The following is a 25,997-nucleotide window of genomic DNA, read 5'->3' on the forward strand; positions in this document are numbered from 1 at the left end:
AAGTCAAACAAAAAACAAGTAGCGAAATACATAGGTCAATCAAAACAAACGAAAAAGGAAATTGCTCAATTTTGATATTCCCTTGAATAATGCTGACTATCTAGATCTCTCAGCAATGCCCACATTGATGAATACATTTTCTACAAGATTGAATAGTTTTTAATCCTTGTTTTTATTGTATTTATTGTAAAAAAAGGTTTAAACGAAAAAGTTCAACAAAAAAAGAGTCGCTATATTGCGTGTAAGCCGTAGTATAGTCCTTTGTATACCCTATTTTGTTAGTTTTATATGAAAGTATAAATATTGATATGAAGATAAAACGTAACTAATAAAGACCTTTTCTCAAATTGACATTTTTTAGACATATTCATGTATATGATGAGTGTTTTGTATATATATCTCGATCTTGGTACCTATTCTTGGTCCCTACAAGAAGACAATAAGCTTGAAAATATCGTTGAAATATTGAAAATAATATTAAATAATATTGAATAATATTAAAATATATTGAAAATAAATTGTTTTTGCCTGGGATGACAAACATATTCACAATCCTATAACATCTATTCCCCCAGGGTATGTGTGTATGGAATGGGACTCATTGTTGTGAACCGGTTATGACGACTAATTCTTGGTTATTCTTTCTTCCGTCGAATATTCCCAGCTATATAGATCTCTCAGTTTTGCCCAGATAATTTTGTATGATTGCTGAAACAATTTTAATCAGGATTAACTACTTTTAAGTACTTGCATGTTTTTTGTTTTGACAAAAACAAGATTTCAACAAAAATGTTCAATAGTCGCATGCTGTGACGTCAATGTTGCTGGTATTTGCAGACTCATTTCTTGTCAACCAGAGTGTGGTTGCTTGTATACCCTATTTCATGAATATTATATGAAGATACTGTTTTCAACCTGCTTTCAAACGTAATTAGTAAACACCTTGTCTTAGATTGCATTTTTTTTTGTCTATTCAAGCATTTGATTAGGTGTTTGTAAATAAATCCTGATCCCAGTACCATTTCTTGGTCTCTGTAGACAGACGATGAGCTGCAAAATATCGTTTAAAACAGAAACTATCTAGTTTCTGCATTAATTAGAGACTTGAATGACACACATTTCCGCAATTTTATATCATCTATTTCCCCCAGGGTATGTGTGCATGGAATTAGCAACATGCTTGCGTATGGAGTGGGACTCACTGTTGTGAACCGGGTATTGCCAAAAATATCTCCCGTCGAATATTACAAGCTATATAGAGTTTTCAGCTTTGCCCACTTAGCTTTATCCCATCGATGAATACATTTTCTACAACTTTAACAACTTTAAATTGCTTGTAAGTATTGTATTTTGACTATATCACGGTTTAAAAATTAATGTTGCCGCAACAATTGTGTATGGAATGAGACTCATTGTTGTCAATCGGGTAAAAGAGGTCCTTACCCGATTCAAGTTCGGTTATCGATACTATCGACTGGTTACGAGTGGTGCGCGCCAAATCTAACTTTTTTGAATGTGAGCGACAAGGATTTAAATGTTGTCAACCGTGCCATTACCGATTCAACAAATACGACGATTCCCTCAATATCTTCCGTCGAATATTAGCTATATGGAAGACAGCACCGTACTGTGCACAGATGGCGGCACAGTGCCGTGTAAAATGCATGTAAGACCCGTGTAGAACATGTAGAATGTATATTCCTGATCTGCATCCACAATCCGGAACGAATTTTTAAAAATATAGTGAAATTTTTGCAGAATTGGACTCAAACAATTGTAAATCAATATAATCTCATCGAGCTGTAGTTTCTACAGCAATCGTACTTTTTTATAGTTCTCCTAGCCAGAATATCTCCGCCTAATATCCCCGTTTATTGAAGATTATATAGAGGTTTCGAAGTTAATATATATGAATTTATAGGGCCATTGAGTCTAGACCATTATGAAATTGTTGCTTCCTTTTCATCCAGTCTGTTAAAGCCTCCAAATCCACCATGCATCCTCTTTAACGACAGATATTCGTTTACTTTTGAAATATAAAAGGATAACAAACGTACATCCAAATATCATACATAATTAGTTCCATTAAATATACATTGTTAAGGGTAGATCCGTTCCGTGCTGCTGTTGCTACTGTGCCATAGAAGAGCACATACGTTATTTAAGTAGAGACAAAATCACAAGCAATTTTCTTGAAACTTAATACTACAATTAGGAAAATCATGTGAAATCATGTTTGCGTTTTCATATCTTCACTTATATTTTTGTGTGTGCTTTTTTGTTTTTGGCAAATTAGATGCGAATGAAAGCGTTCATAATCAGTAATTTACAAATTAGGCTAATCGCTGAGCGGAGCTGTCGCTGTCGGCTATGTGGGCTATGTGGGCGGTTGTTGCATGTGGGGCAGCATTAATTGTGAGGGTGGTGGTGCTGGTACTGGTGCTGCTGATGGAGAAGGAAGAGGAGGTTGCTGGTACAGCAACTTGCCATCCGAGTACCGCATCAGAGTCATCAGCTTCAGCATCCGAAGGTCCTCCTTGTTCTTGTCCTTATCCTTTTCCGAGCCGATGCTGCTTGCCGTCTGCTGGGCGCTCGGCAAGAGGCGGTGCTGATGTGGGTGCTGCTGGTGGTGGTGGTGGTGGTGGGGTCGCAGGGGATCTGCTGACTGGTCGGGTCTTTAAAATACTCAAGTCATTAACATTCTCTAAAAAGCTTTTGTTCGCTGACAATTGTTTCGTGATCTGCACATCCTTTTTCAGCTCCTCCATGTCGCGCTTGAGCTTGGCGCGTCGATTTTGGAACCAAGTGATCACCTGTTGAAGAGATCCAGTCATCAATTCCGATCGTATTTAACTGCATTACATACTCACCTGAGCATTAGAGAGACCCAGTCCGCCCGCTATCTCATCGCGATCCGCTGGCGAGAGATATTTTTGGTATAGGAATCGCTTTTCCAGCTCAAAGATCTGCTGATTGGTGAAGGCGGTTCGGGACTTGCGTTTCTTCTTTGGATTGGAGCGTGTTGCAAAGATGTTCAGCGTTGAGGGATCTGCAATGGATCAACATTAACATCAGCATCAGCATCAGAATGAGTTCAAAAAGGTGTGATGAGGACTGTGATGGCATCGTAAATTACGAGTATTCAGCTATCAGTCAACTTTTTATGTGCTTCACACAGCTGATCATAAAACTGTTGCTGAATACTGGGGCTTTATGGGGCTTTTGGCTCTTCTCGCATTCGTTTAACCTTATCCCCAGACCTAACCATCGTTTTGTTGCCTAGTTTTAATGATCGCCTTTTATAATCTCTACGCATTCGTTGGCACTTTCGATTCAATCAGTGAAAAGCCTGTACCGTGCTCGTGGTTGAAACAATTTCAAAACACAATTCGATGGAATTCATAATAGACAATAAACAATAACAAATCTGTGGTCATAAAAACCCGGGGGTTGGGATTCTCTAGCCAGATATATGAATACTTTGCCGACGCCTTTTATTGGCCCGGCCGAGTTGAATGATTTCCTCTGTGAGTGCGAGAGATGTTTTTGTAAGCGATTCGATTGGGGCTCTCGGTTTGGATTTTGATTGCCGGTATTTGTTTTTGGCATGTTTAAAGGTAATACGTCCGCTGATTGATGTTTTGGAAAGTATTCCGCGGCGGAAATCGCCTCAACTCGGTTGAACCCGAGACCCAATCCCATTAGAAATTGTTTATTTATCGCGCGGCAATTCAATTCTGCGCCTTTCGGTGGGGTTTTTATGAATGCTCAATATTTATACGCGGGGCGAATGATCTCTCAGCTTAAGTATCAACGGAAATGGTTGTTCTTTCCCAGTTTCGTATGTATATAGATGGGGATGGAAGGAAGTCAGTCGGACGATGGCCACGGCAGCTGTTCCTTGTATAACCCCTGCAGAGTCAAACAGGAGACAGCAGTAACTTTGTTGCTGCTAAACATGTCCGACAATTAACAATTAAGACGCCCAAATTTGGTCCTTGCGTCTGGCAAGGACACTCCAACTCCTGGAAGGGGTTGTTTCCTTCCCTCCCGTTTTGTGTGGACCTGCGGTTGAAGTCGAAGTCCAACCCAGAGCCATTTTGACACTACCCTGATGTGTTTATTGTGAAGTTTAGATTATCTTCAGTTGTGTGCACGCCCCTTTCCAGTACTATTACTTCAGGGTTTTGGGGTTGTGCAGCTCTAGGGCCAGGAAGCACGCCACGCATATTTCCTTCCCCTACGAATGGAGCAGGAATATGAATGGATCTTCCAAAGGATCAACTGAATGGGATGTGCGTGAGTTGTGTCATCATTTATAACTTATATGTTGAACCTCCTTTTAAAAATTCAAGTTAATAAAGCAATGAAGGATACTCGTACATATAGTATATTTGTAGGCTTCCTAAATGAAAATGTGCATTAAATTGTTAATTATGTTTTGAGGTTCTCTTGGATAAATGTATTTCCTCAGTGAAATAATAAACCAGGTTGCAACATTTTTTCTTAGTCTTACATTCCCCAAAACTTGATCGTTATCCGAACGAAACGGATCAATCGATTTCTTTAATTAAACCGTTTAAATGAGTCGGAAATCCAATCTATATTGGCCACACATTGGCCAGGGCATAGAGGCACGCCTCTAATTAAAAGCCAAGGCATACCTTGTCGGTGCCTGATCCTAGTTTAGTGGGTGTGCTTTTGGCCATTTTCGCAGCTTTATTAATTATGATAGTTCCCCTCAGGGGCTGGACCAAGTCGGACATGGGGCTAATAGCTTAACCCACATGCAGAGCCACTGGCAGAGACCGTGGCTGTGGCTGTGGCAGCTGCCGTTGAGGCACTAACAAGTCCGAGTGGCAGGCATCCAGATGGAATTGAATAGGGACATGTTTGCCGAAAGAATTACGACCCGAGCACCCACAAAACAAGCCAACAAACAATGTCATCAGCATAACTAATCACGGTGACAGGCGGCAGGGAGTTGACGGTGACACCAGCCAGCCAGTCCAACCACCGAGCGACAGCCAGCACAATGGTGTCCAGCGGAGCCATGGAGCTGCGGATGTCTGGCTGAGGTGAGCATATATAGTGCCTGCCTGGCAGCGTTGCTAATTGAGACACAAACAAAATGACGTATTGTCCTTACATAAGTAGGTTGGGCTGGGGCTGGGCTTGCTTCTAATATAAAGAACTATGCACTCAAAGAAATCGATGAAGTTATCTAGGAATATCATTAAAGACTTTCCACAAGAGTTTGTAAAACTTTTGTATAGAAGTCCATCTTTTTAAGTAGTTGAGCTGATGGCTTTGAATCGTTTAATGCTTATCGAATATTAAGGAATATTTCCGTTGAGAAATCCAGCTTAATTTCTATTAACATTTATAAATATTTAGCTTTTCACAGCGTAACAATGAGTGTGATTAGTGAATCAGTTATTGTGCCAATTGTGGGCACATCCGGTGGTTTTTGTCAGTGTATTGGTACGACACGATATGGCGTGCCTTATCGCCGGCTGATCTGAGACCCAGACTTGTAGCAGTGCGCATGGCTAATGGTGTGGCTGGTAATTAGGCAAATTAGCTGGACTCCCCAGCTACTGGGAGGCCCATAAATTAGCAGCAATTAATTAAATGCCCTCTGCCCAATGCTGGAGCACACAGCCCGCTCGTCCTCCTGGTCACTCTCGGTGTCCATCATCGATCTCTATTGGAAAACCATTCCCCAGAGAGTGCTACCGCAAAGTGCTTGGCTTGGCCCAGAGCTGTTATGTTAATTAAGTCGAACGGGGAGAGCGAGAAAACGATTCAATTAAAGCCAACTTCAAATCAATCAGCCGGGATCAGCCAGCGGGCAAATGGAGGAGCGCAGTGGTTGTGGTAATGGCTAATGTCCAGGCCCTAAGCCCCTCGAGTGCAGGCATAAAAGGGAGAATAAGAGCCATAAGAACGTCATAATAAAAGCCAGCTGAGATCAAGATCTTGAGATACTGGGTCTGCTGCCACCGCTGGTAGCCACCGAGATGCGTATCGCTCGGATAATGCTAATGCTAATGCCCAGAAAATATTTTAACACAAGGTGCCTGCTGTTCACACGCTCTTCAAATGCCGCACATTGCATTGGATCTCATCGGAGTCTTTGAAAGGCGAGAGCGAGCCGTGGGTACGAGTAGGTAGCCACCAGATCCAGACCAGACGGACCAGTGCCAGTCCGGGCCAGGAGCATGACATGTGGAATGTGATTTGGGGTGCCTCGAACGGAAGACTCAATTAGAAGTTTGGACGGACTTTTGTGGGGATTTATGAGCATCAGGAATTTCACATTCACATATCCAAAGCTTCAACTGGAGTTGGAGTTGGAGTTGGGACTGTGACTGGGACTGGGAACAGGGCTGGCTAAATACCTGCCAATAGCTTTATAAGTTTGCCGCCACCACAAAATTATGACAAAGCGCTGCTGCCGACAAAGAAAAACTCTCGACCTTCGAATGCAAAAGAGTCCCTGTCCCCAGAGGGGAAGAGTTTTGGCCATAAGCGCTAATTACATGCCCCTTGAGTCCCTGCCCTGGGACCGGGAGTGGGTTCGGGGGAAGACCACAAATTGCGTTGTCCAGAAGCTCGAAAGCGTAATCAAAAACTAATTTTAATCCTGTTTGGGGCCACAGCCACGCTGATGAGGATCAGATTAAGGCGGCTCGGCGCACTCACTCCCTCGCCGAAAATCCAGAACCCAAATGAAAACGAAAATGGAGAGAGAGATAGAGAGAGAGACAGACCCTCGGTGATCCGATCCGAACGGATCAGATCTTTTTAGCGGTAGGTCCAAGTTAATTTATTCTAAATGGCTTTTTGAAATCCCCGCAACAACACAAGAAATTTACTTATGACGTTGGCAGAGACAGAGACAGAGCCCGATACAGATACAGATAGAGAGATGCTTCCCAAAAAACGTAACCACAAAATTCCAGCATAGTCCGGCTCGAATCGAGATGATGATTCAGACCGGATCAAAGTCGATGGCGGGCCTGGACCCTGCATATTTTTCTCACTTTGGCGTGTCTGCGTGTTGTTAGCAATGAAATTGATGAGTTCGAGCAGGTTATAAAACCCGATACCTTTTGGCTACCTTTGTTTGCTGCCTCTTTTATTATTATTATTGCTGCGCTGCGCTGCGCTGCCCTGTGCTGTTTGCTGTTGCTGGAGCTACGGAAAGCCGAAATACAATAACACAAATTAATATAAGAAGATGAGACAAATTTAGCCGCCGACAAAGTGATCTCTGCGCTGCGCTGCTCTGCTCTGCTCCGCTGCCTTGAGAAAGAGATTCCCATTCCCATTGCCTGAGTGCGAAGGGGCGGGGGCGCAGCTCTCCATAACGAGAAAGTTATAAATTTTGTTATTTTCTTTTCGATATGGATTCTGGAGCTCAGTCGACTGGTGGGGTCTTCTCTTCGGCTGCGGCCCCGGTTTCGGCTCGGTGACTGTCATTGTTGGCTGCTTGTTTACACGCTCGTAATGCGTCCCAATAACTTTTTGTATTTTGTTGTCATTTGTACCGCCCTGGAGTTGGGATGCTGCTGCCTGGCTGGGATCCCCCCAGGTAGACAGAGTGGAGTTATTTTAATCTCAAAATGGAAGTTACTTTGGGAGATGCTGAAGTGGAAATTTTGGGACTTAATAAAATAATAACACAGGAGAAGATTATCTTGAAGTAGGCGACTAGGACTTGCTTCTCCTACATTAAGTGATAATTTTGGAAACTCTACAAGTTTTCTCCCTTGCTCTGGGCATACAGAACTTTCTCTGGTACTGATCTACGCCATATTTCTCTGCCCCTTATCGTGTCCCTTTCCCCATGCGACTGCCTCAGGTGGAAACCTTAAACATTTAGCGAATTGCTTGCCACTGCCACTGCCCAGCGTAAATGTTCCGTTCATGTTGGCCCGCAGCTATTTTGATTGCGGCATTACATCTTGTAAACATTTAACATGGCCAATAATTTCGGAGATCCTGTGCAATTTGCGGAGCCGAAGAACATGTCAACGGCCCCGGGGCTGTAATCAGAGATGTTGTCGTAGTCATCCCATTGCGGGTTAATTTCTTCATACAAGTGTACGCAGGCAGGAACTGGTCGATCGATGCCTGTGTCGGCGGCGACTTTCTTCTTCGATTTGGGAACAGCCCCCTGACATGCGTCCGGTGCGGACGCCAGACCCCTGGCTCGTACGAGCATAAAGGGGGTAAACCAACAAACCGTTTGCGCACAATGCTCACTCACTTTAGATGGCCCAAAAAAAAAAAAAAGATTCAGATGCAGTTCTTTAGCGTTTCGGATAGCGACTTTCACATGTAATTACACGTGAACTCTTCGACCGACCCTCGACGGTATATTTTGATTGATTTTAATGGATGGCAAATCAATTGCAACTCCGACGCAGCGCTACAAAGCGCCGAAAACGTGGTCATCCTTAATTCAATAATGAATACGTAAAGGCCCAAGCCGGGCCGAGTTCAGCCATGCTATGGCCACACACCGATCCTCCCCCCCCTCCCATCCGCCCCAGCAGAATCTCCCCAATCCTGGGCAACCGACACATGATTCACGATCGGCTGGTCCGTTGCGCATGCGCCGCTTTGCGCTACGCAAAAGCCGAGCTGAGAAAAAAGAACGCAATGTCCGCGCGGCGGCATCGGGTCAAAGCGTCGGCGCTCTTTGATCAACACATATAAAATACTATGGCCACGCCCTTTAAAAGGTAGATTAAACGAGATGGCGCTCGGGCAGTGGGCAAACGTATACTTAAACTTAACGTAACGTAAAGAGCAATGAAGTCAGTCAGTGTAAGAGGATGCAGACACCCCGATGGGGCCCACAGACGGAAATGGAGAGGCAGACAGAGAGCTTTTGGAGGCAAAGTCTTCGCTGCAGACTGTAGACGGTAGACGGTAGACGACTGGGATGTCTGCAAGAGGCACGTTTTGGCTGCATCCCGAGGCGCACTGGGTCTGGTCTGCAGTTCTTGAGTGGACAGTAGAACAAGGTGCACTTATCTGTATATACTCGATATTATAAGGTCTCGTTTTACGTTGTTGAGGTCTTAGTACTTTTATTTTGTAATATCAGGGGGCAAGCCCCTTGCAAAACTCGCTTCAACCCCCGGCTCACTAGCTTCACACGCTCGTGCCGGTATGAGAAAAATATCGGGTCACGACGAAGACCGAAAACTGGCTGATATAATAGAGAAATATGCTAGTTAAAGATATTTTATTTTTTGTACTAAAGGATTTCGTGTCCCTTGGACTTCCCTGCTGACTTTGCCAGATCTTGTCCCACTGTACGGCCATCGTTTGGTCTGTGCGAAAGAATAAAAATTACCAGACATTGCAATTTGGACGGTGAGCAGCCGATGAAGCCGCTCAGGCCTCCCTCCTCCTCTGATTGCAATGCACTTGGCACTGCCCTCCCCTGCTGGACTCTACTACATCATTTTTATGTTTGCATGCCCTTTAAGCTCTCCGAATCTGGTCCGGACCTGGGCCTGCACTGGGCCTGGACTGCGCCTCGATGGGCGGCAGCATTTGGCGGCGTTGTTAAGTGAAAATCTGAGTTTGCAATCGCTAACATCAGCTAACAATGGTCATCATCATTAAAAGGCGATCAAAGGCGGCGGTTCTGAGGCTGGTCGGGGTCCTGTGCACTGATTGAGTGACCTTCCCCAGCTCCATCTCCATTTCCAGCTCCATATCCATCTCTACTACTGCAATGTAGGCCAAACGGAGGCTGGACCGGGCTGCGGGATGAGTTAGCTGGCTTAATGTCTTTATAAGTAGCATGTATTCTATGTTAGTGGGGGATGGGGATGGGTATGGCTATGGCATGGGCAAGAAATATGCGCTGTAATCAAAACCGTTTAAAAAACTACACACTAATTGAGTTAGAAGTTCGTGGGGGCTTTGAACTGGCCGGCCGATCAAAGGCACCGCCGCATTATTGGTGGCACAACAAAGAGCGTTGACAACAGCATGCATGGTATGCATGTAAAGCCAACTGTGCCCCAAGCAGCAACTAGATGAATGGATAGATACGACTGATGCTGATGCTGATTCGATGCTGAGGCCGATGATGATGATGATGATGATCATCTTCGTGGTGATTGGATCGGTGAGCAGCGGTCCGCTGAACTTGCCCCAGAGACATTGTACGATAGTTTTGACAACTCAGCGAAACCGATGCGGCGCACCACGACAGCAAACCAGAAAGCCCCGAGAAGCGGCTTATTAATGAACACACACACACCATAAAAAAGAATTAGTTAAAAATCAAATCAATATTTGATGGGTTTATATAAATATGAATATCTTATGGATACACACGAGTGTGTGCATCGTATCAGAAGTGTTGAAATGAAAACGTTTTGTTCAGAAATTTATAAAAATTTAGACCAATTTATATGCAGATATTTTTAATATCTTTTTTGCGACTTCAGCCATCGGCACTTAGATCTAAGCATTTATTTGCAGCGATAGCGGAAATATTAAAGAGGACATTTAATCACAAAATATTTCATGTTTTAAATAAATATATTTCCATATTTAAATTAAATATTTTAATAATTTTACTATGCCATTTTTCTCTTAGTGTAACGGCATATAAAATTAAGTACTTTTAACGCAGTGTAAAGTATTTTGTTTACCATTTTTTTAATGGCTGTTTTCTGAAAATTTCGAAAGAAAGATGGGCGTTTACGAGTCACTGAATAATGAATGAATCTGCTAGTAAAAGGATATTCAGTTATTCCTAAACATAGTGCATGATTCCTTTTAGTTATGTCGCACATTAATCATTAAAATTTCTTTCAGTGGATGTGCCAACTAAGAATTACACTTACCAAACTCGTATAGCAGATATTATGACAAGCTGTCATAAATTACAAATTAATGTAATAAGGCAAGGGCAGGGACTCTAAGCTGAAGTCAGAACAAGAACCAGGATCCTCGGGGTTGCCCTCATTCAATGACTTCCTCAACATCAGCTCTGAGACCAGACCAGAACCAGGACCAGGGGCAATCAGCAATCTAAGGCGCTGCAGGTAGCTGCAGTGCTCTCAGGGTCGTGCGATCGATCGTGGCGATCTCGATCTGGGATTCGATCTCGATGCTCATCGATTGTCTGTGGCTATGGTTCTGGGTCGGTCGGTCGATGGTCGGTGTATCTTCAGGTGCCAGCATTGCCACCGCATTGACTTGCCTACCTTACACCTCGGAGAAGCGAAGATCAAAGACGGCGGTGCCGACTTAATAACATAAATTAATCTTCTCATTGTTGGGCCCAGGGAAAGAAAGGGCATACAGTAATAGAGAGCGAGAGAGAGAGAGTGAGAGGGGGTGCACATGCGTGCCAAAAACTGTTGCAAGAACAACACGCTATGCTAATCCGTCCGTGGCCTAACCAGGCTCTGTTAACGCAAAAACCTAAAACGGCATTTAATTCGGACCTGGCACCGATTTGATTTCATTCATTATTTTGACCAACGATAGAGCGGGGCTCTGGAGAAGGCCTGCCTCGAGCAGAGCAAATCAGTTGCCAAAGATGATGTTGGTGTTGTTGTTCCTAACATGAGATCAAAGTAAACATGCCGCCGGCTAATACGGCCAAAAGGAGATGGCAGACAACGCTGGTTATAGAGGGGGAGAAGATGACGGAGCCGTAGCCGTAGCTGGAGACGTGGCAAATATGTAGACGACGATTTTGATCGAGCGACGATGACGACGAAAAGCAAGGCAGCCACGGCATTAAGTATTTGAAATGACTTTCCGGCAAGGGGCAGGGGCAGGGGCAGGGGCAGGGGCAGGGGCAGGGGCATGGGCCTGGGCATATGAGTGGAAAATGAAACGAGCGCAGCAAATTAGCTAATCAACGCCCATTAGTAGTAAGGTATTGGAATTTATGATAAATTTCCGTTAATGCTCACGATACCCAGCCTTACTTGCGGCACGAGGAGAACCCACAATTCAGAACAAGTTAATTTGCAGAGGATACGTTCCCGTAGCCGTTCCCGATTCTGAAACCGAATCGAACCCCCATCTGGGGGCTGTGATAAAGCAGGCATCTTTATAACGCTGCGCACGCAGCAGGACGACAAACAAGTGCATCTCTCATCGTCTGGGCATCGCTGTGTCTGTATGTATGTTAATAATACATAATTTTCTTGTAAAACAACAAACCGCTGCGCATCGTTATCGTTATCATTATAGTGCATTTTTATGTGCGCATTCATGTTGACTGCCAGTTTTGTTGGAAAAGGCGTTGGCCCGGTACGACCACGATCCGACCCGCTTGCAGTTACCAGTCGGCACTTGGCAGTTGGCAGCTTGTAGTGGCTGGATCGGGGCGACAACGACAACGACAACGACAATATCATTTTATTTATGTTTATCGATATAGCCGACCAGATAAGCAGCTTTATGCTTTTGGGAGCACCGGCAGCACCAGCAGCAGCCAAAGGAAATAGTATGGAGGTGCGCTCGTAGGTTTTGTTTTTAGTGAGAGCCGTAAAATGAAAGTTCAGTGCCGGTTGCCGCTGTTTTTGTGAAGGTGGAAAAAAGTCGTTTGGTTTCCCCGTCGAGTGCCCAGTGGTGCCAAAAGGTGATGCCAAATGGAATTGCCCGAAAGCATTGGATACAGATACACTTTGAATTAGCAAATGGGTTAATTATAAGCCAGCAAACAAGTGAAAGGAATAACGAAACGTATAAGGATATAGGAGCTGACCAAGAAATGGTTTTTCATTCAATGGAAAAATGGGAAATCTGTGACTGAAAAGTACATGTATAAACCGTCTAATCAACATTAATGCGAATTGAATTCGCGATTTGGTTCCTCCTCCAATAACCGTTTCTTGCATCCTCCATTGGGCTGGGGCCCGAGAACGGGTTCTGTTTTATGAGCGATCCGGGCCATTAGCCGTAACAAGCGACCATTGGCATGGCATGGCGCTTTCGATGTGCGTTCGTGCCACGAGGGCCGTAAAAACATTTTGCATGTTGCACCAAAAAACTAGCCACGGTTAGGTTAGGTGTATAATTACTGCGACAGGCCGTTGGCATGACAAATAAACTGCGAGCGAGACCATAAATTAAAGTATCAGAATGCGTGTGTATGGTGGGCGGGGGGACGGGGTGGTTCATTTGATGAGGCACGCAAACCGTCAAGAGTGAGGAATGGAGAACGGGATTGAAAATGCTCGGACGGGGGCGGAGATCGCGGCGGCGGCGGAGTCAACGGTGGCGGCTTAACGGCAATGGCCACCTGACGACAAGTCTGAGCCAATTGTTAAGCCGTTGATATATGCCTGCCTGCATGTGTATGTGTGTGTGTGTGTGTATCTGCGAGCTAGTGAGTATAGAAGTGTGCGTGTTGCTGTGGTAGTTGATGCAACTTTCTGGTTGCTGTGGGCGTGTCATACATTTTGAATTCGTAATTGCAAGGCTCTCCGTTTAAAAAAAGTTAATAAATTAACAATAAACAATGTGCACGTTTAATATACCTTTTTTAAATATAATATAATATAATAAGAAATATTTAGAAACAAAGGATGATCGGATTGCAGTAAAAACCTTTAAAAATATATGTTTAAAAATATTTACCCATACCATAACGGGATCCCTTTACAAAATTATCTTATTGGCATCAAGTCTTAAGTATTCCTATTCGCACATTCGGAATCTTATGCACATTTCTATGTAAATTGGCATCCAATTCGTTGGCACACTCCATCTACCACAAGGGGAAAGAGCATGCGAGTAATAATTGGCTCCTTTCAATGTTATTTCATTTGAGATCGCAGCTGTGGCGGCGGCGCAAACAATGCACAGATTTATTTAATTACTGGCGACACACACACGCGCACATATGATGCTGAAACGTGCAACACACTCAGACAGACAGGCAGTGGCACAGTTATAATACACAATTTACGCACAAATATGTAAAAAAGCGACGACGCCGAATGCGTCGCTCTTGGAATTTATTTAATTAAATCTACGCCCCGTCGGCAGCCGTCTTGGCTTGCTGTGGCACAGCCCCTCTCTCCACTGGAGGTGCATAAATTCAGCATTTTATGGATTGGCGCAGTGGCAGCCGCAGGCGCAGTCCGCTCAAGCATCCATTACGCATACGCCGCGTTGAGCGGCTTTGTGCCGTGCCCCCAAAGAGCGACAGAAAACTCAGCTAGAAATTATGTCCGATGACAATTTCGTTGGCGTTTACAAATGTGCATACACCCAATCGGGGAATGAAGGCAAGAGGACTTACAGCCAGCGGTCATTGTCGGACGAACGGGGTTGCGAAATGTTCCAATTGAATTGGCATAAAACTGCTGTCATTCTGGCATCTGAGTAGGATGTGAATGGCACTCGTTCAGAGCATGAGAATGGGTCTAGTTTAAAGCATATCTGATGGTGTGATCACGAAATGTCTGTTGACACAGATTAACAGACCAGAAGAGAGACGTTTGCGAATTTGTGGAAAATTTTCGGATTAGAATGAGGGCATAAATAGACTAATAGCGGATACTCGTAATATGAGAGTGTAAAATAGTGTACAGTACATGCAGATGACACATTGAATTTTATGGAGTATACAAGAACCTTGAGATCATTCGATACTCAGAGAATTAGTAACAAGTAATAAATAATGGTGCTGGCTCAAGGCTTGGTGCCATATTCTGTAGAGGATTTATATTGCTGGATACTAAAGAAGTCTTACAAATATACAATATTTTCTATATACTATATGTACATACATAACAATTTTATATAACCTAAACACCAACAAAAGATATTTCTTAGGGTGTTATACAGAATGAATGAAACACACTATGTTCTATTTTTTCAGAGTATGAATAATATTATCTTCTCCATAGAAAAGAGTATACACAAGTTGTTAGGCATGTTTTTGTGTATTAACCATGGCGTAGCAGTAGCAAATGTTAACTGCTGCCCAGGTAGGTAGGTGGATAGGGTATTTCGAAGGTGTTCACTGCTTACGCATTACCCATGAGCCTCCAAGTCCCACGCCTCGCTGCTAAAAGAGAATTTATGAAGAATTCATGTTATTTCCTACGTATTTCACATCCAACCATGAATACATTCATTCAAGTCGATTCGATACACTCACATACACATGTGCATTCAGATGGGTGTCAAAACTTGTTGCGTGGGTCGACTATTTTTGGACAATTTACGGCGTGTGGCACCTTCGAATTGGGTTACCAATTGATTTCATGTTACCGATCTTGTGACGTACCTTTCACGTTCGTATAAGCAGATATGAAGCAGCTCTGAAAGGGATATCCCTACCAGACTATAGGGCTAATGCTGAAGAAGAAGCAAAGGAATTGTGGGCTCCTTTGTTGGCCTCCTGCCTCCGCACTCTTAAGTGGCCTGGCCTTTGTCTGCTACCATCAACAACAGTCCGAGCAGCAGCAGCAACAACTACGACTACGTACAGACATTGTAGCGTAGCCGGCTCGGGCCTGGGGCCTGGGGCATGTGGCATGGGACTGCTGACTGGGCCAACAAAGGCGCATAGTTAAGCATAATTTAATAGATACGCGGCTGGGGCTTTGCAATCTCTTTATGGTTGACACTATTGTCTAGGCCAGGCTTGTCTGTGGGCCTGTCATAAGGTGATGAATGCATTATTATTATTGTTATTGTTGCTGCCGTGGCCCGTACTTTGTTGGGCTTTTGTTGAAAAGCGTTAATTGAGTGTTGCGAATGTGCAACGGCAATTGAAATTGTTTATGACTTGCAGTTGCCTGCCATTGCCGTTGCCGTTGCCGTTGCCGTCGGCCGTTGCCGTCTGCCTGCCGTTGCTCAGGTTCAATAATGTAATGCAATTGGGACTGCAACTACGGCTAATGTACTTCCAAACAAAACTGGCACTTGGCTAATCAGCGGGGATATCTAACGGGGATATACGAGCATGTATCCTAGGCACCGCCAAAGGATACCGCTGATGCCTGGCAGCCCGTGTACTTGACAAAAACACTTTAGGCTTCCATTTGTGAGACTGCCTGTAATTAGGCTTTATTAAGATGCAATTTTCATTACGGGAATGGACTGGAGGCCGAGATCTACGAGATCTACGCGATCCGAAATCCACTTGAACTCAAACTGGCTGGCGAGCACTTGACGGCGACGGCGACGTCGAAGCGCCTTAGAAAATTTTCGTTTCTTTCTGATATTTAGTGGATTTTAATTGCCGTAATTAGCGAGAACTGGGAGCTGGAAAGATATTCAAGTGCATTCTGAAGTGACGTCTCCTTCTCCTTCTGCTGCTGCTGCTGTTGATTCTTCTGGCTGTTGTGTCTTCTGTCTTCTGTCCTCTGGCGGCCTCTGGGTACCAATATGGCCGCCAAGACGGAAGCAATCGGTTGGCCCAGGCAGCGGCAGCGCTCGAAAGATACGCCATAAATTAACACCAAACCGAATAATGAAAAGTGCCGATCCATATCGGGTGCACATGGTTTGTGTGAGCCGCAGATAGAATCGATCCAGTCAGCATAGGACACTGGCACATTAAAATCAATTAAAGAGCCAGACATTGATGGACATGGCCAGGGAGTGGATCTGGATCTGGATCTGTAGATGGAGCTGGAACTGTAACTGGCACAACTGACGGAATCCCCTGATTCCGATCTCCGTTTGGCATCTTAATTAGCCCGCCCGTGTCTGTTGGCCTGATTGCCAGTTGATCGTTTAGTGCGAGTATGTCATAAACATTTATGGCCATTTAAATGCTGGCTGGTAATTTGAAAAGGTGTTGCCATGGCTCTTCACCTTAATGGGTTTACATTAACTTTGCAATGAGCTCTTACAACTTACAGATATTTAGATACTTGAAGTGCAAAGAGTATCGTCTTTTCGGCTGAGACTTCGAGTGCAAATGCAAATGCTAGTGCAGTTGAACTTGACTGGTTGACAGTCAATTAATTAATCGAAATACTGCCGAAATTCCGTGGCTGTCAGCCAGCCAGGCAGACATGTCCGTGAAATGATAAACTCCCCAAACCGAGCCCAAAAAGCCGATCCCCGAGTGCCACTTGAGCAACCCTTGTGCACCTTCCTCGCATTTTTGTTGTTGCTTTTGGCCTTTTGTTAGTTGGCCAGTTGGCCCCCCTGGCATTTATGTTTAACACTTTAATTGTGATTACAAGCTGCAATCAAACTGCAAAAACCAAACCGAAAAAAGAGTAAAAATAAAAATAAAAAAAAGGTGGGTTCGAGGCTTTGACTGACTGACTAACTGACTGGCACCCCAGCCAGCGGCGGCACTGTGGCTCAGACTTTGGCTTATGCATGTTTAAGCAGCAACAGCAACAAGAAAGCGCGTCATGTCGCTGGCTTTATTAAATTACTTGTCAAAAGTGCATACACGAGCTGTAAGCCAGAGCCTCGAAGGAGGAAGGAGGCGTTCCAATGTCGGCGGACATGAAACAGCCCCTGCACACACAGATACACCACCTCATCTGCATACACCAATACAGCCGTACAGCCGTACAACGCCTTTCGTTGGCATAACGAGGCTTGTCACAACAATTCTGCACTGCAAAACGGAAAGGAAAAGGAAAACAGCTGAAAACGAAAAGAAATGCAATGCAATGAAAAAGAAAATCAATTATTATGTGCATTTTCCTTTTCCTTTCATTGGGGCCCCCACCCCCCCCGTCTCCCTCTCTCTGATTGCCTTCACCCACTGCCACTGCCACAGCCAAGCCAGGGGGATTAATTAATCTTGTCAACGATTGCAAGTCATTTGGCGTGGCAACAGCGGCAGCAGCAGCAAACATCTCAAATAGTCAAATTAATTTACTTCACACTTTAATAAACGATTATACAAATACACAGATGCACAGCCAGGGCTCTGAGATGAGGTCGTATCTTGGGGTTGTTGCTCGATGGAAGGTGTTAAATGTTTTGTTGACATTGCCAACAGCAGAAGCAGAAGCAGCAACACCATTTCCCATTCTTATGCGGGAAACGATTCGGGGGAAAGAAGGAAAAACATTTTTCACAGCTTCCCTCGATTTTAGCGTGAAGTTTGTCGTTCGCTCCCTGCCCCCCCTGCTTTATTGCGGTGACTGTTTGGTGGTTGTTGGTTCTTAGTCGAGTTGCGTGTAAACAGCAACATCCACAACAATCACAGAAACAGCAACAACAACAACAACAACAACCAACAAATGTTCTTCCAAATCACTGAATTCCCCATTCCTGCCACGAATTTGTTATGCCTTTCCTATGCTATGTATTTGGATAGTCTCTAGAATATTTTCCAATGAATGGATGAATATGTTCTTTGATGTACGACAGTGCAGGGGGAGTGACGAATGGGGGCAGGAGGGCGTGAAAATGACTTAATACACTAATTAGAGTAAGTCAATCGTCGGGAAGGAAATGATTTTTATGGCATTAGATTCGTTTTTATTCGATAAACTTCAAATCGGAGTTGAAAGGCTAGAGGAATGTAGAATAAACACAGATCTGATGGACTTCAGTCATGGCTATATTTGAAAGAGTATAAATTTTGGTAATAGAACGCATTTTATTGGGGAGGATAAAAATTTGTCTATTTCCCAAAAAAATAAATTTTTCCGATCGATTTGTTTAATAGAATATTTGAGCTAAGAAAATACACATATATATTGTTCGCTTATTCTTTTCCGATCAGTCTGTACATCTCCTACCCATAAAATGCTTTCACATTAATATCCTTTTAAATATCTTCGATCTATCAAGAACCCAATCTCATCAAGATTGCCAACACTCAATATTTTTAACATCAGACAGACATTAACAATTAGCCATGCTTCAATTTGGAACATCTTTCGTTGGAATCGGGAAATGGAGCAGAGCAACCTGATGACGAGCCAGAACGAATCCGCTTTTGCATCACAATGCATCAAACGATACTTGGAGATCGTCAAAAGTGCGGCAAAGTGCAGACACATGGACACGAGATGGACGTGGCAGAGTCAGCGGCACCTGTCGGCGCGGCGAATGGCCAAAAAGAAGAGCACCTTGCCAGCGCTGGAGCTGGGGACCAGAGACCTGGCTGAGACCTGGATATCGGGACACTGTGTCTGCCCCTGGGTTGCTCTTGCCTTGCATTAATGTCGCCTGATCCGTAGCTGTGAATAATTTCCCCATCCGCTGGGAGGGGCTCTGGCACTTGGCACTCCCCTGGCAACCTGCAATCCCCGATCCATCCGCTCCATCCTGTTCGCGCTGCCTGCTCGTTTGTTCGGCATCGCTGCTAATGATTTGAATGCTTTAATTTATGCCGGCTTTTCAACATTTATCATCAAAAGACTCCTCTAGCCTCTGAAGGTAGCATATAAATATGATTTGTCGCTGTGCATTTTCATAGATACGCAATTATCATACATACCACTTCCCTCGTCTACCTTTTCCCCCCTACCTTCCGTCGGAGATTGTCTGAGATCGCTGCTGGCCAACACCTAGCCGGGAGAACGGGTTTTGCCAGTCAAGGCGCCAGCTGACCCATATAATTCTGCACACTGCGCCCCACCCGATAACGACCCGGGCAGCTGGAAAAGCAGCCAGCGAGAAAATGCGTTTTCCACCGCTCTCCCCACTTGACTCCGGCCGTGGCCCCGACCTCGTCGCATTCCTGTGGCAGTAGTCCGCTGGGCTGTCTGTGAACGCATCAATCTCGCGTACTGCATTTCCTGGCTGTCTCTGGCAACCTCGTCTGTCCAGTCGCAGTCCGGGTCTGGGGCTGGCCCCTCGGGGTCACGCGGGGAGTGCTCTTTGGGGGCATGGGCCAGGCAGAAAATGCGTTTTTAAATGGCTTTTTATGCGTGGCGCGGGCTTTTGATGTTCGACACATGCCGAAAATTCACAGCTCTGGCGGTCCCCGGCTCTGCTCGGGCCAGTGATTAATGTTTGGCAGAAACGCGAATACAAATGAGAATGGGAATGCGAATGGGAATGCCAATGCGCTTTTAAGAACTTTGACAAGGTCCTGACTCGGCCAGGGTCTTCCCCCTTTTTTTTTTGACCAAAAACATTTGCTTGGCTTCCTTTTTGGGTTGGACTCGTTTGAGCCTTAGTTTAGGCCTCCCATAAGGCCCTGATAAAGTTATTACCAAAATTCATGTAGTTCTCACACACTCTCAGGAGCAGCGACTCTCTCGGTGTCGCTCTGGTGCTTCTCTCCATTGCTAATTCTCTCATTTGCTGTCTCTTGTGCAACTGTCGATGCTTGATTTTCGCTTGTCTTTATGATCGGCTTGCTGGCTTTGATCTTGACGCCGCTACCCCGTCCCGCTACCAGTTCCCTGCTCCCTGCTCTCTGCTCCTGGCCAAGTCAAGCTCCCCCCCCTCTGGTGGAGTCGCGGGCAATGGGAAGAGAAGAAAAATGCAACTCGAGCTCAATTAGTGCTCATCAAAAGCGTGCAGGTAACACCTTCAGTGCGTTGCTTTTGCACACCTCTTCTCCGAGTATCTGTATCTTTGTATGCTTCTTTGTCTGTATTCGTGGCAAAGCTGTATCTGTATCTGTATCTGTATCTGTGTGTGCTTGTGCCAGTGTTGGCCTTTTAGCAAGGCGTCACTTGTTGTTCTTGTTCTTTTGCCTTGCCTTGCCTTGACTCCAACCGGACCGAGAGGTATGCAATTTGCTCCGAGGGTCCCCCAGTGATGGACCACCCGTGCTTATACTCTCGTTGTGTGCAGCCCTCGGGGCTCCCTCTCCGTCTACGACTCCGTTCAGTGAAAGCAAATCAGGCAGTTATCCATTTTTGAAAGCCAACCGAAAACTGCCGCCACGCCACGCAGGTCTCATTTTTTTTCTGTTTATGTTTTTGTAGTTTTCCCGAGAGCTCATATTAATGCTAATTCTTTATGGATAGTCGGCACGCAAACTCAACTCAACACAACTCATATTTCTCTGCCACTTTTACTATGGCAAATTATAATTTTTAATAAATTATTTGAGGCGCAACCGTTAATTAGAGAATTTATTCGAGCGCCGGGCTTGTCAACTTGTTTCGGTTCTCCCAGAACCCCCGCTTCGAGGCATTTTCACAATATTTCATGCATATTTTATGCGCCCTGCCACCCTGCCAGCCTGCCCCACACGAAACCCCCATAGATGCCGCAGATGCCGCGAGAACAGTTTGTGCCCCAAGTCATTTTCTCGATTTTATTGAGGCAAACGAGTATCGCTATATAGTATTTAATCGGTACACTCTTAGGCTCATATCTATATGAATATTCTTGAGCATTCGCGCTTTTTTAATGTCATTAGTGAATGAAACGCTGTGCTGTGCCGTTCAGCTATTAATCATTTGAAATGAACTTTTATTTTACACTTTGGCGGGATTTCTTTTTGTGTGCTTGATTTATGCTTCAGTCAGACTTCGCTGAGTGTTGATCTATTGAATGATTTTCCTGGGAAGCATTTAAAATGAATGAAATGGCAATTGCAACAGAAAAACTTGTAAATATATTACCCAAGAATTGCGATGAGTTTTCTAGTACGGATTACACAAAATGACACATTAATACGCTCTTGAAGAGGGTATTTACGATAATTTTGATATAAGCTGATCCTTCAGGGAACACAAAGATTTCATTGTTTGTTGTATCAATCATAAGTCACAAACATGACCAAAGCAAACCGATAATTACTCGTATAATAGGTAGCTATCTCTGCCCTTTATAATCAACACAATCTATACACAATTCAGTGTAGAACATTTTCAATTATCCCAACAGCAGTGTGTTGAGGCTTTCGTGATTCCCGATAGTACACACCAATTCCATTTGTCTTATCAGCGGATCAGATTTTTAATACCCGACGAGATCCCTGGCCAAATATTTAAGCAACAATCACTGGCCAAGTGGTCACTAATGTGACAGATAGAATCTACTCGTATCTAGTGCACCAGATACTATATAGAGGCGTGGCGGAATCATGGCACGCTATTTTAAATGCCGTGTTAGGCGGAAGGCAAAAGGCCATCACCACCAGCCAAAGAAATTCGATGTATATTAGACATACGATTTTTATGGACCGGTTATGGATCGCTTGATTTGGCGTGACTGCAAATTGCCTTCTAACAACAGATTTCTGTTGGGTTCCATTTGCATGGTAGTTAGCACACGACCAGCTTTATATTTCCCATTCCAATTTCCAATTATAATTATAATTTATGCCTAATCTCGCATTTATTTAAAATTTTGACTTTTTAACCCCCCCCCATTCCAAGCTAAGTATACGTCTAGTTGAACTAATTAGTTTCGACTCTATGGCGTTTTCTTTGGCACCCGGATCGGCCAGACCGGACCGGACCAGACCAGACCACGCCCCAGCCCGCGACCCCGGACCCCGGACCCCGGACCCGCATGTTGTAAAATGTTTACACTGCTATCTGTCAAATCAACTGTCAACCCAAAGAGCCAGCCATCATCATTGTATCCGCTGTACAAGTAGTTGTTGCTGTATCTCTCGCTTTGTCTATGGACGTGTACGAATATGTGTGTGCCTTTGTGCCTGTGTGGTGCGTTTTGTGGTTCATGCTCCAATGGGCCCCAGTCTTTGGCTGCCATTGCCGCTGCCTTTTGTCAAGTGGGAAAAGTTTCAGTAATTAAATTGTAATTAGGGATGCATCCGCCGCCTTTCCTGCTACTTTGTGCCGTTTGTGCGTTCAATAATGCGACTGTCTCTGCCAATTGTCTTGGCGTTTCATCAGCCAGCAGCAGCAGAAGCAACAGAAGCGGCAGCCCGTGCTGATCACCATCCTTAGGTCTATGGCCATGCCTATGCCTCCCTTTCGGCCCATTACAATTATATTGGTACCCTTCGAAGGGGACTCTCAATACTGCTACGAAACTTGCTGCTCCTTGCAGCTGTATGTACATTGGTTTCATCACTAACAGATACTTCTTCATATATTCGAATAATCCATGAAAGAGTGCGGGATACCCTTCTTTTCTCTATCAAGATGCAGACTTTTGAGTCTCTTATGCCTCATTTTTCGTATAGAGTATACCTTACTCGGATCTGCAGATACGTGCTGTTTCTTTTGCCCCACAGTCGGCACTATGTAATTGACGAGACCTAACGACAGGTCCATTGTTCAAATGGATACAACTTTTCAGCCATTTTCATTGTAATTATTTTGCCTGGCAAAGCCTTTGCCGTATCTTGTGGCAATCGTCATGAGGCCTGAGCAGAGCAGAGAGTGTGTTGGGGACTGTGAAGCACTAAAGAATGGGGTTGGGTTGTCGTTGCTCCTAATTACCAGACGGAAGTGCCTCAGATCATTCCCTCAACGGTCCAGGCCGGGCCGGTTACGGCTTTTGATCAATATCGCAATTTGCAATTGCAAAAGAATGGGCGACACAGAGGATCTCCTCGGGACCGGATGCCTGCGATGTCTTGGGAAAATATATTTTCGCAAACTGTGGCGCTTAAGTGCTGCATCTCTGTGCGATAATCATAATCATCTCTGGCTGGGAGTGTGCACTCAATGCCAGTAGCAGTTGATCAACCGATCAACCGATCAACCGATCAACCGATCAACCGATCAGCTGATTAGACGGCTGCCTCTGCTCTGTGGCAATGGCAATCCAGAGCGGGGCACGAACCAATTGCCTGTTGTACGTGCGGCGCGTAAATTCAATTTCAGTAGCGACCCACGAAGCTCGCTTCGAGATGGGGCTGCCTGCTGATGGATGGTCTGAGTAGATGGATGGATGGATGGATGGACGGGTCCGCGGCTTAACGAGAAATCAACGCCGCTAAGCAAATTATGCCGAACGATACGCATGCGCCAGAGCCATCATGGGTCTGGCACTGGCTCTGGCTCTGACTCTGGGAAAGGCAATCGCAATCAAAGAGGATGCCGAGATGGCCAGCCAGGCAGCCAGGCAGTGCGGTAATGCCTGAAATTGATTTAGCCACCTCGGCCGGCCTGACCTTACTACTGTTTTTACGCCTTAAGCAGAATCTCATCAAGACGTAATGACAACAATTGATCAATCGCTGGCCAGGCTAATGGTTATGATGGAATAGGCATTGGGGTCTGTCCGTACCGTACAGGAGGGGCTCTTGTTTATATTAAAATGTAATGTAATTTGTCTGCGGTTGCATCAGCCAGGCAGGCAGGCATTCACTCACCTTGCTCCTCGTCAAAGTTTTTGGTGGACAGCTGGAACAACGCGTCCAGTGGTGTGTCTGCCCCAGGTTCAGGCTTCTTCTGCCCCATGTCGGGGGGCCCCTCTGGCGGAGACGGCTTCTCCTTGGGGCTGCAGCAGTCGGTACTGCCATTGCTGCTGCTGGATCGATGGGAGCGCTCCGAGCTGCCGTCCTCGGACGGTATTATGGCGGGGTTCATGCTCATCTGGCGGAGGAGCTGGGCCTGGGCCTGGAAGTGCTCCTGCAGCTGGCGCTGGTAGTCCCAGGCGAGGCGCTGCTCGTAGCTGTGGAGCAGGGCGGGCGATAGGAACGGATGGAGTCCGCCCGGAGCGGGGCAATGGATCAGCTGACCAGCAGCCGGCGCCTGGAGACGCTCATGGATGAGGACCATTGGAGCGGCCGCATGGGCAGGCGCGGGAACAGGAGCGGGACAAGACGTAGCAGCCGGTACTGGATTGGGCGTGGCTGGCTTCCGATCCTTATCATCATCTGCCCGTCCCAGGATGTCCGCAATGGAGAAGCTCTTGATGCGGATCCCCCCTTCGCCGGGCTGACTGGCCTTGAGGCGACCGTTCTGGAGGGGTGTGGGACTGCGCAGGAGTCGCAGGCGCTTCATGTTGAGGGCCCGGATCGTAGAGGCTGGCGGAGGTGGGCTTGGCGATCCCACGGATATCTCGGACATGGCCGGACTACTGCAGCAGCGCGGGGAGGTCATTCCGTCGGGGCTCGGAGTGCGTTGGGGCATCGTTCAGGTTCTGTTTGGATCCGCTTTGGGCGGGGGCGTTTAGCACATTTTCCGATATTCTGTTCACTGTTTGGAGGCGGCCGAAAACGCGTCGGCAAAAACGCGCAGAGTTGTGGCGGCGAGCGGCAGCAACACACGAAACACGGCACAACGTGCAACACAAACACCAACAACGAAAATGGCTCGTGGCCGGCCGGGCTGGGCTCTCTGTGGCTGTCGTTAGCTGCTCTCTTCTGGCCGCACACTCGCTCCCTCCCTCTCGCGCTGTCTGTCTCTCGCTCTCCCGACCGGTTTTTGGGGGCCCAAACTTGTTTGTCCTGCTCGCTCGATGACGTCACGGCCGCAGCTGCGCCTTTCTGGCCCAGAGGGAGGCGTGCCAGAGAGCCAGAGAGTCGACCAAAGAGAACGCACGCGGACCAATCAAAGCCCACGTACCCCGCCCTCGACGCGACGCTGTCAACGTGCGAGCGTCATCAATTTGTACAATTTGACATGCGCTCGCGCTCAGCCCGCTCACTCTCTCTCGCTCTCTTTCTTCGCTCTGTAGCTCTGTCTCTTTCTTACTCGGTTTCCAAGCGGCTGGCTGCGTTAATTATCGTAATTGCCGACGTTGACGCTGACGACGCTGGCCCTCTTTTGGGCCCAATTCAGCCGCCTAGCTGTTGGCCCACTCAATTGTCATCAATAATGATGTCTAGTTCAGAGTCAGAGTCAGAGTCGGAGTCGGAGTCTGGTACCGTTGGTTGGCTCTCCTCATCCTCATCCATTTGTGCCGCTGATGAATTCGCTGCAAAAAAGAAAGAAACGTCTTTAAATTCAAGTTTCCCACCGTCCCTGTCCCACCATCCTGGTGGCACACATTTTCGTTTCCCCACCCAAACCCAATCCCTCAACACCCAGCGTGCAACAGCAAATTGATTGCAACTCTGCTCCGCTTGCAACATCATGTCCGTTCCCCACTTCATTTGTTTGTCAGTGTCAGTTTTTTATTCAATTTCGCTTCGCCGTTTGTCTTCGTTT

General features: G+C 45.7%; 1 protein-coding gene across 1 annotated transcript; it reads right to left on the reverse strand.

The window, feature by feature from the left end:
* Positions 1-2,062: 2,062 nt before the first annotated feature.
* Positions 2,063-25,150, reverse strand: LOC108157649 (homeobox protein unplugged). The gene is made up of 4 exons (XM_017289799.2): positions 24,215-25,150; positions 2,871-3,049; positions 2,728-2,813; positions 2,063-2,675 (listed from the first exon to the last, which is right to left on the reverse strand). Exons 1-4 carry the CDS (start codon positions 24,975-24,977, stop codon positions 2,378-2,380), a joined length of 1,326 nt encoding a protein of 441 aa, XP_017145288.2. The 5' UTR covers positions 24,978-25,150; the 3' UTR covers positions 2,063-2,377.
* Positions 25,151-25,997: the final 847 nt, after the last annotated feature.

Source organism: Drosophila miranda, chromosome 2 (assembly GCF_003369915.1).
Source record: "Drosophila miranda strain MSH22 chromosome 2, D.miranda_PacBio2.1, whole genome shotgun sequence".
NCBI lineage: Eukaryota > Metazoa > Arthropoda > Insecta > Diptera > Drosophilidae > Drosophila > Drosophila miranda.